Source organism: Poromitra crassiceps (genome assembly GCF_964638095.1).
Source record: "Poromitra crassiceps genome assembly, chromosome: 11".
Lineage (NCBI taxonomy): Eukaryota > Metazoa > Chordata > Actinopteri > Beryciformes > Melamphaidae > Poromitra > Poromitra crassiceps.
Window position 1 is genome coordinate 33,793,854 of NC_139643.1, and position 13,438 is coordinate 33,807,291.

Consider the following 13,438-nt stretch of genomic DNA (forward strand, 5'->3'; position numbering starts at 1 on the left):
GCAGAGAATGTTTCTAAATAGCATGACAAAAGGCTCGAGATAAAAGCGCTATACAGGTATATAATGCAGTCCATTTATCATTGTGTGAATGGGTGAAAGTAGACGTGTTGTAAAGCGCTTTGGATCAAAGGGAAGTATTATATAAATGCAGCATTTACCATTCCTGCCTCCCTGTTTTGTTTGCTGCCTTTTCTGAGTCATTAACCTTTAAGAATGAGATGAGAGCGCTGTCTTTCAACGATCAGCCCTCTCTAGCTGTATGATTCATCTATGGAGAAATGTTCTCTAAGGTCTAGAACAGAAAATAATGCATTTCAAATGGACCCTATTTAACGTCTGGGAAGGGCAACAGCTTCTGGTGAATAGCTTGAAGTGCCATCATAGTTCATATAAGGAAATGCTTGTGTATATTTGTACTGTATATTTATTAGTTTTATTCAAACACTCTGTGTATTCTTGCTAAAACCTGTGTTCCCAAAAAATACTGGGTGCTGCTTGCAGGATTTCGGAATTTAATCAACCAAAAATGACAATATTGAAAAGAAAAATTAAGCAGCATCAAATATCAATGCTGCTGTCCCAACAAAACCTTGAGCGGATGTCTGTAACCATTTTTTGCACCTTTCGGGATGCAAAAAAAGCAAAACTTTAATCATTCTGTAAAAGCCATTACATCAGCTAATTAGCATAATCTAATAGAGGCATGCAAAATGCTCATGCCAGTGGGTTTATTGTGAAGATTGTTTGGAAAGTGTGTTTGTGGCTAAATGTGCTCAAGCAAGACAGGGATGCAGCCAAAACAGATTGGTTCTCACAAACTCAGTGACTCACCTCAAAGTGAAAGGAAAAAAAGAGGAACTTTGAATTAACTCCATTCATCTTTCTGACATTTCTTTCTTTTCTGTTATAATTTCTCTGTTGTATTATGAAGTGAGTTGAACAGACTGTAAACAGAACGATCTCTTTTCAGAGTTGGTTACACTGAATACCAGTGGTTGTCAACCTTTTTTGGGCCACTGCCCACCTATCCATCCAGGTCCATTACCGGCCCCCATCAAATCAAATGTAGTCTCCCCTGAATACTAATTATTATCCTGATGATGATGATGACGAAGACAATGATGATGCTGAATATTATTATTAGTAGTAGTAGTAGTAGTACTACTATGATTATTATTCTGTGTTATATCATTAAAAGGCATGTTTTTGAATTCCAAATAGATTTAATTGGACTGGTTGGAATATCATTATCATTAGTTTCCCATGGAGCAAAAACGCCATGTGAATAGAAATCATATCTATGAAACACTGCTGAATATTCAATCACAGGACAACCACAACATCTTAGAGATGGTTGTGGACTGTCTACAGTGGGTTGTGACACTCAGTGGTTTTTATTTTGGAACAGCTACAGGGTATTTCATAATGTGAATGTCAACTTTACTGTACCCCTTACTGATGCACTTGCACGCACGCGCGAGCACACACAGGAATCATTGAGCAGAACCTCTGTGATGCATATTATTCATATGCAAATGCCAGTGAGGGATGAATGACAGCGTAGGGGGATTGCTTTCCATTGAATGCTGCTCTGCTACAACTGCCTGGCTTCAGCGACGTGCCATGTTACTCACATGGAGCTGGGCGATGTTGAAGTTCGACTTGACCGGACAGAGTTCCCATGTCTCATTTTCCAGGAACATCCTCAGTTCTTCCAATCGCGCCCTGCAGGGTTGAGGAGACAGCGGGCAAACGGGTGTGGGTGGAGAAGAAAGAGACAGGAAGACAGGAACAAAGAAAGTGAAAACGAAGACAAGACGTCAGCATCCGTCGATTAATGACCTCCTGCCATTTACTTTCCAGATGCTCCGATGTTCTCCGGGTCTGGATTAAATGCGTGGACATAAACGCAATCTGCAAAGGTCACTGATGTGCTGCTGAGACAGGGAAGAAGTGTGTGCAAGTGTCTCTGTGTGTGTGTGTGTGTGTGTGTGTGTGTGTGTGTGTGTGTGTGTGTGTGTGTGTGTGTGTGTGTGTGTGTGTGTGTGTGTGTGTGTGTGTGGTGTGTGTGTCCATGACTCCATGTTAACGTTGATCACAGCTTAGGAGTCACGACACACACACACACGCTTGCTTGCTGGGTCAATATCAGATCATTTTTTGTGAAATGTCAGTGCAGTGTTCACACGACACGGGTCCCGGAATTACAGGTGTTTGAAGCCGGCGGGAATAACAGAATGTCGCCCACACAGGCGAGAGACAGGGGAGAAATGATACAGGGATCTAAATTGCAATTTCAGTCCTCGACTTCAAAATCCTATCAAAATCAACTTTATTCAGACGGCCCATTTGGCAAATTCTGGTGCCGTTTTCCTATAGCTATTTTCCTAAAATGCAAAGAATTAAAGGAGAGTATGTAACAACGTGATGGGAAAAATAAACTGAGAAAATGTCCGATGGTGCAGCTCTCAGATCTTTATCATTTTTAAAGCTGGAAAAGGTCATTGTGTCCTTCGCACCCGCCGGCCAACAATACCCCCCCTGTTGACTGAGTCTGTTACTGCAGGCAGCCGCCAGACAAATGGAGGCATCAGGCAGTCAAAGTTGGCTGACGGGTGATCTCTTTTGGGGACGGCACACAGGTCGCAAATGAATCAAGCTTAATGTGAAAATGATACGTGTCAGGAGCCTCCTGGCCAGCAGTGGCGATGTGTGTGTGTGTGTGTGTGTGTGTATGAATAGAGGGAGAGAGCGTGGCAAAGCGCCTTCACATTATTGTTGGATGGGTGAGGAGGGGCTGGGTTGAATTGACCACAGATGGTCTGGCAAGTAGGCCGATGTCTCAGTCCACCTCTTCCTGTTCCTGTCGCAGTCTGCCTCTCTCTCTCTCTGCGAGTCTGTCATTCCAACATCTCTTATTCTTAATCCCTTGGCCAATTTCCCCCTTGCTGCCCCAGTCGCTGCTCCACCCTCTGCCGATCTGGGGAGAGCGGTAGACTAGCACCATGCTTCCTCCGACACATGCACAGTTGCCAGCCGCTTCTTTGCACCGGTCAGCGGGGAGCTTCACCGGCAGGACCAAGCACGTCGGAGGATCACGCTATTCCCACCAGCTCCCTTCCGCCCCGAACAGGCGCCCCGACCGACCAGAGGAGGCGCCAGTGCAGCGACCAGGACACATACCCCTAATCCGCCTTCTCACCCACAGCAATCGTGTCTGTATGGACGCCTGACCAAGCCGGAGGTATAACACGGGGGCGCGAACCTGCGACCCTCGTGTTGGTAGGCAGGGAATTTACCGCTACACTACCCGGACGCCCTCTTATTCCCAGTTTTAATTACAATTGCATCTCATCTCCTTCGCTCTTCCGTCTTCCCTCTCGCCCTCCATAACCTCAGTCTTTCAGTTTGTATGCACAGCGCTCCGTCTGCGTGTCTGCCTCCTTTACCCTTTCCGTTACAGAGATGGAGCTGATTAGCATTCTGATGTTGAAACAGGGTACCAAAGACACTTGACAGGTCATCACCAAACCCATCAATGCAAATCACGTCTGATGATGCACTGATGTCACTGTGAGAACATACATATGTATGCGATCAGCGGGGGGTTAGTGTATGTAATCAAGATTTAAATGACTGTACTTCCAGCTCAGTGAGTGTTACCATATAATTACACGTCTACTCCTAGGAGGGTTGCGCTGGAAACAGTTCAACGTCAAGGCCAACGTCTTGAAATTGCGTTTGAAGTTTTCTGTGAAGCAATGCTAAGCTGACTGGGTCTAGCGAGTGAGTCTGCGCAGTAGTGTTTTTCTTGGCCAGAGCCATATTCACCTTATGCAGAAGAGACTGGCTTGAGAGAGTAACAGGAAGTGTAAATACAATCGGAAGTTGTTCCGATTGTATTTACACTTCCTGTGACTCATAAACCTAGTCTGGCTCATAATGTGAGTCAGACTAGGTTTGACCAGGTGAGTCAGACTAGTTTGAGCAGGTAAAACAGTCGGCGTTTTGAACACGAAGTCGTGACACAATGGGTAAAGTGGGCGGGGCTGCATAAGGTGAATAGAGAGAGAGGGAGCTCCAGAAAACGGCTCATGGTAGCTTCTAATGAAAAAATGGAACCATAATTTAAAACTTGATAATTCAAAGAGTCGTTTTTGACTTTGAGTGACACCCAGAAAAATGTCCATTGTTCTTTCCCCTAATCATAATGTGTATGGGAAAATCTGTTTCTGGGTCCGGGGCGTCACGTGACATGCAATACCGAGCTTGGCCACCACGTCAAATTTGCTTCACAGCCCAGAGCTCCTCCTGGAGGGCTTGATCCTATCGGCTTTGTGAATGAAAGGAAACGAGGCCACATGGGAGAGATGCAGCAGATTAGGCGGACACGGCACGGCGAGGTGCTCTCTCACCTGTGGTAGTTTTTGAAGTAGTTGACGCTCTGGCGTTTGATGGACTCCTGCAGCACCTCGGACTTACTTCCACAGAACTCCTCGCCCACCTGCATCAACCTGGAGGGACGCGGGGTTGGAGGATGAGGGAGGGAGTGATGAAGGCGTTAGGCAGAGAGGGCCGGAGGGAGAGAAAGAGAAAGAGAGGGAGTGAGAAAAAGGGAGACACAGGGCAGCAGGGAGGAGTGTAGGAATAAGGGGGGGGGGGGGCAATGAGAAGTTTCTTGTAGGACATAGGGTCGTAGAGGCGCACGCGTGCGTGTGTGCGCGTGCCGTGTTTATAATACATCAGATTTATATACCGCTTTTCCTAGTGCTCAAAGACGCTTTACAATACACAGTAAAACAACTTTAATAGAGAAGAAATAAAGAAATAAGAAATGTGAGAGAGAAAAGTACTTCATGGGTTGAAAGCAAGGGTAAAGAGGTGGGTTTCGAGGGCTTTTTTGAAGGATGACAGAGTGTGTCTGCCTGACGGATATGGCTGGGGAGGGCGTTCCAGAGGGTGGGGGCGGCTGCGGCGAAGTCCCTGTCGCCCTTACAGGAAGTGGGTCAGTGAGGGAGTAACTGACTTGAGCACCTGAGCAAGACAGTACCTGCTGATGACATCCAGCACCACTATGAAATCGTCGTATTTGAAGTTGGACATGTCCGTCCCCAGGATATAGGCCTTCACTTTCAACTGGACATCCTGGGGTGAGAAAGGAAAGTGGCACAGTTATTAACGGGAAGAGAACTTTTGATTGAACACCACCGAAACGGAGCGGGAGGCAGTGAAAGAAAGTGAACGATGGGAAAAAACTAAGAGCAGAGAGATGGAGAGAGAGAGATACAGGGGCCAGAGTACAACTGTGGAAAAAAGTGTGAGACAGAGGTCGAGGGAGGGAGAGAGAGAATGTGTGAGAGAGAAAGGGAGAGAGGGGGGATATTCCACAGATAAGAAGAAGCGAGAAAATGTGTGAGAAAGTGTGTGTGTGTGTGTGTGTGTGTGTGTGTGTGTGTGTGTGTGTGTGTGTGTGTGTGTGTGTGTGTGCGTGTGAGCGAGAAGTATGATCTCTCCGACCTGCCAGATCCGTGTCAGCCCGTGCTCCAGCTTCTTCTTTACGTAACTGCGGTCCACCACCGACTCGTCAGACTCCGCCGCCGCAGCGCCATCTAGGGACATGCAAACAACAAGGCACATGAACAGATACAAAAGAAAACTATAAAGAGACCGAAAAAAAAATCTTATTCCTTCTTATCCCTTTCATTCATCTATCGTTTGGTTGTGACATCTTGGAGTGAGTGAATTAGATATGAATTTGACAGGCTTGGCTGACGCCAACGGCACTGGTCTGCATCGTTAGTCTCAGCATGCGCTCGCCACAGGCTGAACACTGGCTTAAGGCTCCCAGAGACATTCTGCACAGAAGCGGTTGTCAGTCAGCTGACATGAGCGGAGGTCACCGAGACTCTCGGGGGAGGGAAGACTGACAGTGATCAAGAGGGAGCGAGGGGGAGAGACATGGAAGGTGATATATAGAGAGAGAGAGAGAGAGGGAGGGGGAGAGACATGGAAGGTGATATATATAGAGAGAGAGAGAGAGAGAGAGGGAGGGGGGACTGAGACTGCAGCTAAAGAACCCTTTGGGACAATACTGGATGACAGTTAAATCAGGCACTGGCTTCCTTGCTGGCAATACAGTCGGCCAGTTGCCCCAGTGACCAAAGAAGTTGTTTGTGGTATTTGTCAGGCGGCGAAGCTTGTTATCTTTTGCCTCTCTTCTTCTCTAGCACTGTTGCTGTTGTTTTTCTGACGGAATGCCATCCCTGAAATACTGGGTGGTGCAGACATGACGGTTGCCGTTGCCGTCATTGTTGCAGCAGCAGTTTGGGTTGCCCATGATGATTTCTGTACTCTGCAGCTTCTGATGGTGAAGAAGAAAGCTGGCAGTACAGTGCTTAGCCTGACAACACCTCATCAGAGCCCATTCACGTATAGGGAAGACACATACAAGTTTGATACGAGGGTGCATCCATGTTTTTATAGAGTTGTTAAAAATCACATTCTGTCATTTATTCACAATCATTAAATGACGTTGTTTTTTTCCTTCTCAGTCATTGTGATATAGTCATTTTTCTGATCTATATTCTAAACATTTCATAGTAATTTGGAGTTAAAGTGGTTATTTTCATTTTTGACAGTGAAAACATACCAGAGGCAAGGAAGTATAACTCCGACCTTTACGCTGCACCCTGGATACTTTGTGATACTTCATAGTTTGTTGATCCCCGTAGGAGAAGGCTGTTTCCAGCGCCTGCTCTCTACGGGCAGCTCAGAGCAGAAAGCTGTTTCCAGCGCCTGCTCTCTACGGGCAGCTCAGAGCAGAAAGCTGTTTCCAGCGCCTGCTCTCTACGGGCAGCTCAGAGCAGGGGGTCAGCTCAGAGCAGGGGGTCAGCTCAGAGCAGGGGGTCAGCTCAGAGCAGGGGGTCAGCTACAGCACTGCTTCTCAAACTTGTGTCTTATTATAGTAGCCCTTGAGCTGTTGTGCCATGCCAATAATACCCTCCTCACTCACTCATGCAAGCCGTGTTCTTTGTGGTGCAAAGTAACCACTGTGGCTGCGGTGGATCCGTGGACATACACGCGAAAGCAATTGGACGTTTGAGCCATTTGAGAGAAACTTTATTGTCACTTCATGGTACAAGTATCACGAGCGAAATTCTGCTTGGTTCGCTCTCAGAGTCGGAGAGCAAAACCGTGTCGCCATTGAACAGCGCCAGCATTGGACAATGCATTTAAATCACATTATTACTAATTTGAGAAGTAATAAAGGCACACTTCAATATTATACAATACATATACATTTGTTATAATATGTACCGGATTACCAGCAAACATCACAACGCAAAAGGCTGCCGTACATAGGCGCCACTTTGGTCGTAGGAGGTGGAAAGGGGGGGGGGGGGGTGCGAAAGCAGGGGGATGTTGCTGAAGGCGGGGGGTGGGGCGGGGGGGGGGGTTTGGGGGAGTGCGTGCGTGTCCATATATGTGTGCCATGAGTCCTTGGAGGGTCCATGTGTGTGTGTGTGTGTGTAAGTATTTATCCATGGTTGCTGTATAGTTGGTTTTGCGTGCAGTTTTTGACATGCGTGTGCAGTTTTTGACATGCGTGAACGGAACCTCTTACAGTGTGTTACAGCTGACACCTGACCGGGGGAACTAGTTGTGGTGTGCACATACCATTAGCAATTATTTAGTTATGAAATGACTTGGACTATTGTTTTTTTTTGCATTTTAGAAGTACATTGTAATCCCCAATCTTTTCAAGTACCTCCTGAAAGCTCCTCAAGTACCCCTAGGGGTACTCATACCCCTGGTTGGGTATTACCGAGCTACAGAACAGCTCCTCTGATAGAGTGTCTTGCTCAAGGACACTTCAGCCAGACAGATGCTTGCTGACACGGGGGCTTGAAGGATCTACCGACTGTTTCACAAGCAGGAATAAGAAAACAGCTTTTGACAATACCCCTCAAGACAATACCCAAAGAAATGACACTAAAATGAGTTATAGGAAAGCTGCCACTGCAACGTGATCTATGTAAAAAAAAATACAGCTCAGCATAATATCTCGTCTGTGGTTGAAGCACCTCTTCACTTTCTGGATGATTCCATTCAAGTATTGGGCAAAAAAGGCAAACCAAACACAAGATACTTAAAGGCAAACAAAGACCTGATCCAAGTGCATAGGCTGGTGAAACTGAATCCATCTGCTTTGTGCCGATCACTGTTGAGAAACATCTCAGGAATATGTAGCAAAAACATGACTCACTCTGCGAGTGCATCCTGCTGCGACCTGATAGAAGGTCACTACGACAAGCTTGATTGGTTGGTGATATGTAACACTTGATTGGTTGGTGATATGTATCACTCCGCTTTGCTGAAAGGGAGGCCGCCACCCCTTTATAAGGGCGAGCGGAGTACTGTATATACTATCTTTGATAAGCCATTCTTCTCGCTGCCCTGCAAGAAGGGTCGTCTGGTGAGTCACCTGGCCCATATTACTCATAGCACCGGGCTTATATTCATAACCCAACATTCAATTTCATAATATTCACTTCAGTGACTCACTATGGGATATAGTTCTCGTAGTGCCAGACAAGCTTATCGCATCAACCGACAGGAGGAGAAGTCATAAGGTTCTCACTGTAACCGCTTGTGCCACGCACGGGGTTGAGACGTCCAGTCTACAGAATCGGACAAACGTGAGGCCCTGCAGCACAGATGTCCTGGATAGACACTGCCCTGAAAAGGACCCAGGATAGACCAGAACTGCGTCGCGTCTTCAAGCGCCCAGCTCCAAGGCCACGCCCCTTTTTAGGGGAAACCCACCATAGTAAACGACGGTACAAGAAGCCGAAACCACTTCAAACAAACTATTTAAAACGGTTTAATTTGATAAAGATATGCCGAAGAGTTGCTGTGTTGTTATAGTTTCACTAACAATAAAAAAAACAAAAAACTGGTCTGCGATAGGGTAGGCGTGACACCGTCAATGTGGACGATGCATGTAACCTGGTGGAAACTGGATACAGCGTTCATATAAGGCAAGTACCTCGTGTCGATGTATCTTGCGCATTCTATGGCCGGCCGAGTTGAAATATATTGTCATGTCATGGTGTCTTTGGGTCATTTATAAAGGAAATTAATTCTGTTATTTTTCTATAGATGTTTTGGGTACTGCTATTTTACATTGAAGTCAACGCGAATGGCTTGTGTTATCCCCTAAAAAGGGGCGCGGCCTTCAAGTTTTGCAAATTACCCGGATGTGCTGTTCTGGTCTATGGAGCCATCCCACAGTAGATCCTGAGGTGGCTGTGCCCCCTGACCTGTGTAAGCCAAGATCAATAGCCTCCACAACCCAATGAGAGGTGTCGCTTGGTAACGGGCTTGCCCTTGCGAGGATTAGCCCAGGAGACGAGCAACTGTTCAGTCTCCCTGAGCCCCCTCGTCCCGTGTGCAGGGCACGGACTGCTCCCTGAGCCCCCTCGTCCCGTGTGCAGGGCACGGACTGCTCCCTGAGCCCCCTCGTCCCGTGTGCAGGGCACGGACTGGGCGTAATGCATAACGCACTGAAGCAGCGACATACAAACACCTTTTTACACAGCTTGATTCAAGCGTCTCCAAGCTGAAGTCAAAACAGACCTGCTATGACTTAAAGGCATTCCTGCTAGGTTAGAAGATGTCATCATCCACTGAGCAAGAGACTATCCTTGCCTTTTTTCTTCTTCCTTTTTACAGAGGCTACACATATTTCACCTTTGTTTTAAGAGAAAGAGGAATGATACAAAACAGCCATAACAAAACTATATCAAACATTATGGGGGGAAACATTTCATAATGGAAGCGCCGGAGCAGAAAGTACATTCATACACTGCCAACAAGGAGCACATAGATTCCAGCACAAATATACATCTTATAACTCACGCATATTTATATATATGGCGAGAGAGAGAGAGAGAGGGGGGGGGGGAGCAGGAACAAAACCTGCACAAGAAGCTTGAGAGGGTGCCAGGGTGGTGTCAAGGCAGGTCAACTTTATATAGTCCACACTGAAAATTTGGTTTATTTTTGACGTTTCGACATAGAGGTCTTCATCAGAAGAAGAATCACCTTCTGATGAAGACCTCTGTGTCGAAACTAGAACCCGACCGATACTGGATTTTTGAGGCCGATGCCATTGCCGATACCGATATTAGGGAGTAAAAAAATTCCGATATCGATATATCGGCCGATATTCTTTTTTTTTTTTTTTATCCAATTTGTATGCCCCATTAGTGCTATTTTTTATTTGTTTATCCTGGTTGCTGCTCCACCCTCTGCCGATCTGGGGAGAGCCGAAAACTGGCTCCATGCATCCTCCGAGACATGGGCAGTTAGCCAACCGCTTCTTTTCACCTGACAGGGGAAGCTTCACCGGTAGGACATAGCACGTGGGAGGATCACGCTATTCCAACGAGTTCCCCTCCCTCCGAACAGGCGCCCTTAACACATTCAGTGCCAGCGACGCCATATGGCGTCATTAGAAATTTACCGTACAGTGCCAGCGACGCCAAATGGCGTCATAACTCGATTTTTTTTTTTTGACGGGGGGGTGTCGATCTATGCCTCTTACATCGCCTCTTACAATATTCAGAGGTATTGAATGTGTCTAACCTATTTTACAGAACCCTTAGGTGGCGACAGCGCTCTCCAGATGAGAGAACGTGGAGTGAAACACACAGAAGAAGTCATTGGGGGGAAGGAAATCGCATCGCATCCGTCCGTATGCAGCGGCTTCATTGAAGCAACGTTTAGCTGTGCCCCTGCAGCAGCCAATCTGCTATCACAATTGAGCACCTCGATGTCCGCTGCAACAGCCTCCGTGTCCGCTGCAACACATGATCAGCCGTGGATTTGTTATTATTCTCAACTCGAAGCATGGGAGCTGGTACACGCGGCTGTAAAAAAGCAGGATCTAGCGGACTTTTTCAGTGCTGAGCACAGGCAGAGAAAACGAGAAAACAGCAGAGCAGAGAGACACTCCTCCCACAACGGGGGGGGGGGGGGGGGGGGGGAGGAGGAGGGGGGGAGGTGGGCACGCAGAGCCAAGTACACAACACAGACCCAGACAGCAGGACAGGGTTGGCAAACGCAAGCCAGAATATCCGATGCCCACCAGCAGCAAAAGATCAGCAAGAAGCTGCAACCAGCAGCGCATGCAGGCGCCAGCGCTGCTGGTTTCAGCTAAAAATATTATTCTTCCAAACAAAATTCCCTTGCCTTCACTGTTTTATTGAAGGAAATTATTTTTGAGGTGTGACTACATCAGAAAATTAGCTTCAGAGTCAGTGATGTGCTTGAAATGTTTAATTTCACAAAAGGCTCATTATCTCAGCTCGTAGAAAAAAAGCTCTTTTTTTCGTTCAATCAAGCTATCTTCTCCGGCTCATAACTAAAGAACGGAAAATGGGATCAATAAACTTTTTTTTGCAGGTGATAGAAGAGAGTCTCATCGTTATTTGTGCGTGTTCAGTGTTTACATAGTAATTATTAAAGAAATTATATGACTGTTTTAAAATGCATTGCGGCCTATGTGGCACAGCAAGCAACCTTTTGCCCAAGGGCCGTGGCACTGAAAGTGTTAACGACCAGAGGAGGAACCACATCAGCAACCAGGATATTGCATGTTTTGGTGAAGGGGTTCCTATATGAAGGAAACCCCCGGGAGGCACGGGGAGAACATGCAAACTCCACACAGAAAGGCCCTTTTGACGAACCCACCCGGGTGGTGGGCAATCGAGGACATGCGGACGGGCACGCATTCCTTCAGCGTTCACAGCGTCCCAGGTGGGAATCGAACCCAGGACCTTTGAGCTGTGCGGCGACAGCGCTTACCACTGCACCACCGTACCCCCCATCGGCCGATATTCTTACATTATATATACACATTATATTACACGATTTTTTTGCAATGATCCCTCAAATATCAAACACTTGACAAAGATATGAGTTGACATGAATTTAAATATGTAATGTTGGCAGGATATTTTACAGCTTATTAATAAACTTTATTGTCCAAAATTACATCAATGCAATGAAACAGTAAACTTAACACATTCACTGCCAGCCATTTTTTTTTTTACTGTAGGTAGGTTCTGCCAGAGGGTTTTTTTGAGGATTCTGGCTCATCTTTCAAGACCCGAGGATTCTTTTCTGCTAAGATTTTGTGAACACACAATATCTCAAAAGAACTAATAGAATGTGTGCTTTCTCTGTCTAAAAGAGTTAGTTTGTAGAGTTAGTAGTTATGTAAGCATTAGCAGTTGAATACAGCATGGTTTCAGCGTCAGAAAAATTATTCAGAGATAAACGGCTTTTTGTGAAATTCGATAGAACAGTCACTTTAACCATTCATTTTTGGCATCAGTAAGACGTCAGACATCTAAACAATAGTTTTGAACAGTAATTTCCTCCATAACAGCAGGAAACCCCCCTCTGCTTCCAACTCCTCCCTCCGTGGGCGTTCTTCTTGGCTGCAGCGGCCGTGTCACAAGCTTGTCACCAGTCTCACTGCTTTGCTTCTGCTGCTGCTGCTGCTGCTGCCTGTCTGCGCGGCCGCTCTTTGAGGAAGTCTGGATGGACTCGCTCGCTTCTTGGAGTTTTGGTTGAGAGCTTTGATGAAGCTTTTGCGATTCTGGTCATATTTATGCTGCGTGTTTCAAAGTGTGTTCCACCCGTAATCTATTATGCAAATTTGCAATCCCGCACTGCCAGCAATCAGCGCGAAAACGAAAGCGTTTTCGCCAATCCATTTTCATGAGAATGGCTTCGTCACACTGCTTTTTGCTTGCCTTCCTCTAGTCAGGAAAGCACTGTCGCCACTTAGTGGGTTGGTGGAATGGGTTGTACACGTTGTACACGTCCAATACTTATATAAGAGATGTAAAAGGGTTAGATGCACATCCCACCGTCAAAAAAACAAAATCGACACGTCATTAGCAGTGAACCTGTTAACTGGGAATTTAATAATTATAAAGAAGTAGAAATACAAAAACACAAGAAATAGAACAAATAGTTAAGAAAAAATATCAAATATACACAACATGCTGTCTATAACTAAAAAAAAAAAAAAAACTGCAATATCGGCCAAAATATCGGCCGATACGATATATCGGTGATCGGCCGATAATATCGGCGAACCGATATATTGGTCGGGCTCTAGTCGAAACGTCAAAAATAAACTGACCTGGGAACTAATTTTCAGTGTGCGGACATCATATATTTTTCTTCAAAGTTTATTTCGTACTTTGTCCTGCACCTGATCTGCTGAAGCTGCTTGATGTGCGTGGCCTACCTACTTTCTTCAACTTTATATGTAGTGCCTTAAACTCAAAGCACTTTGCTACAAAGCTCTTCACAAGGCTAAAAGGCCTTTTTTTACAGGGGTGGGGGGAGGGTCAAC

General features: G+C 46.1%; 1 protein-coding gene across 2 annotated transcripts in view; it reads right to left on the reverse strand.

Annotated features, from left to right (window-relative positions):
• Positions 1-13,438, reverse strand: part of vps50 (VPS50 subunit of EARP/GARPII complex) — a 174,763-nt gene that overhangs the window by 79,934 nt on the left and 81,391 nt on the right. For both annotated transcript variants that reach the window (XM_083645564.1, XM_083645563.1), the window contains exons 14-17: positions 5,518-5,609; positions 5,051-5,145; positions 4,416-4,514; positions 1,635-1,725 (exon numbers count right to left, since the gene is read on the reverse strand). In XM_083645564.1, the coding sequence (XP_083501690.1) occupies positions 1,635-1,725; positions 4,416-4,514; positions 5,051-5,145; positions 5,518-5,609 (377 nt within the window). The remainder of the gene's footprint in view (positions 1-1,634; positions 1,726-4,415; positions 4,515-5,050; positions 5,146-5,517; positions 5,610-13,438) is intronic.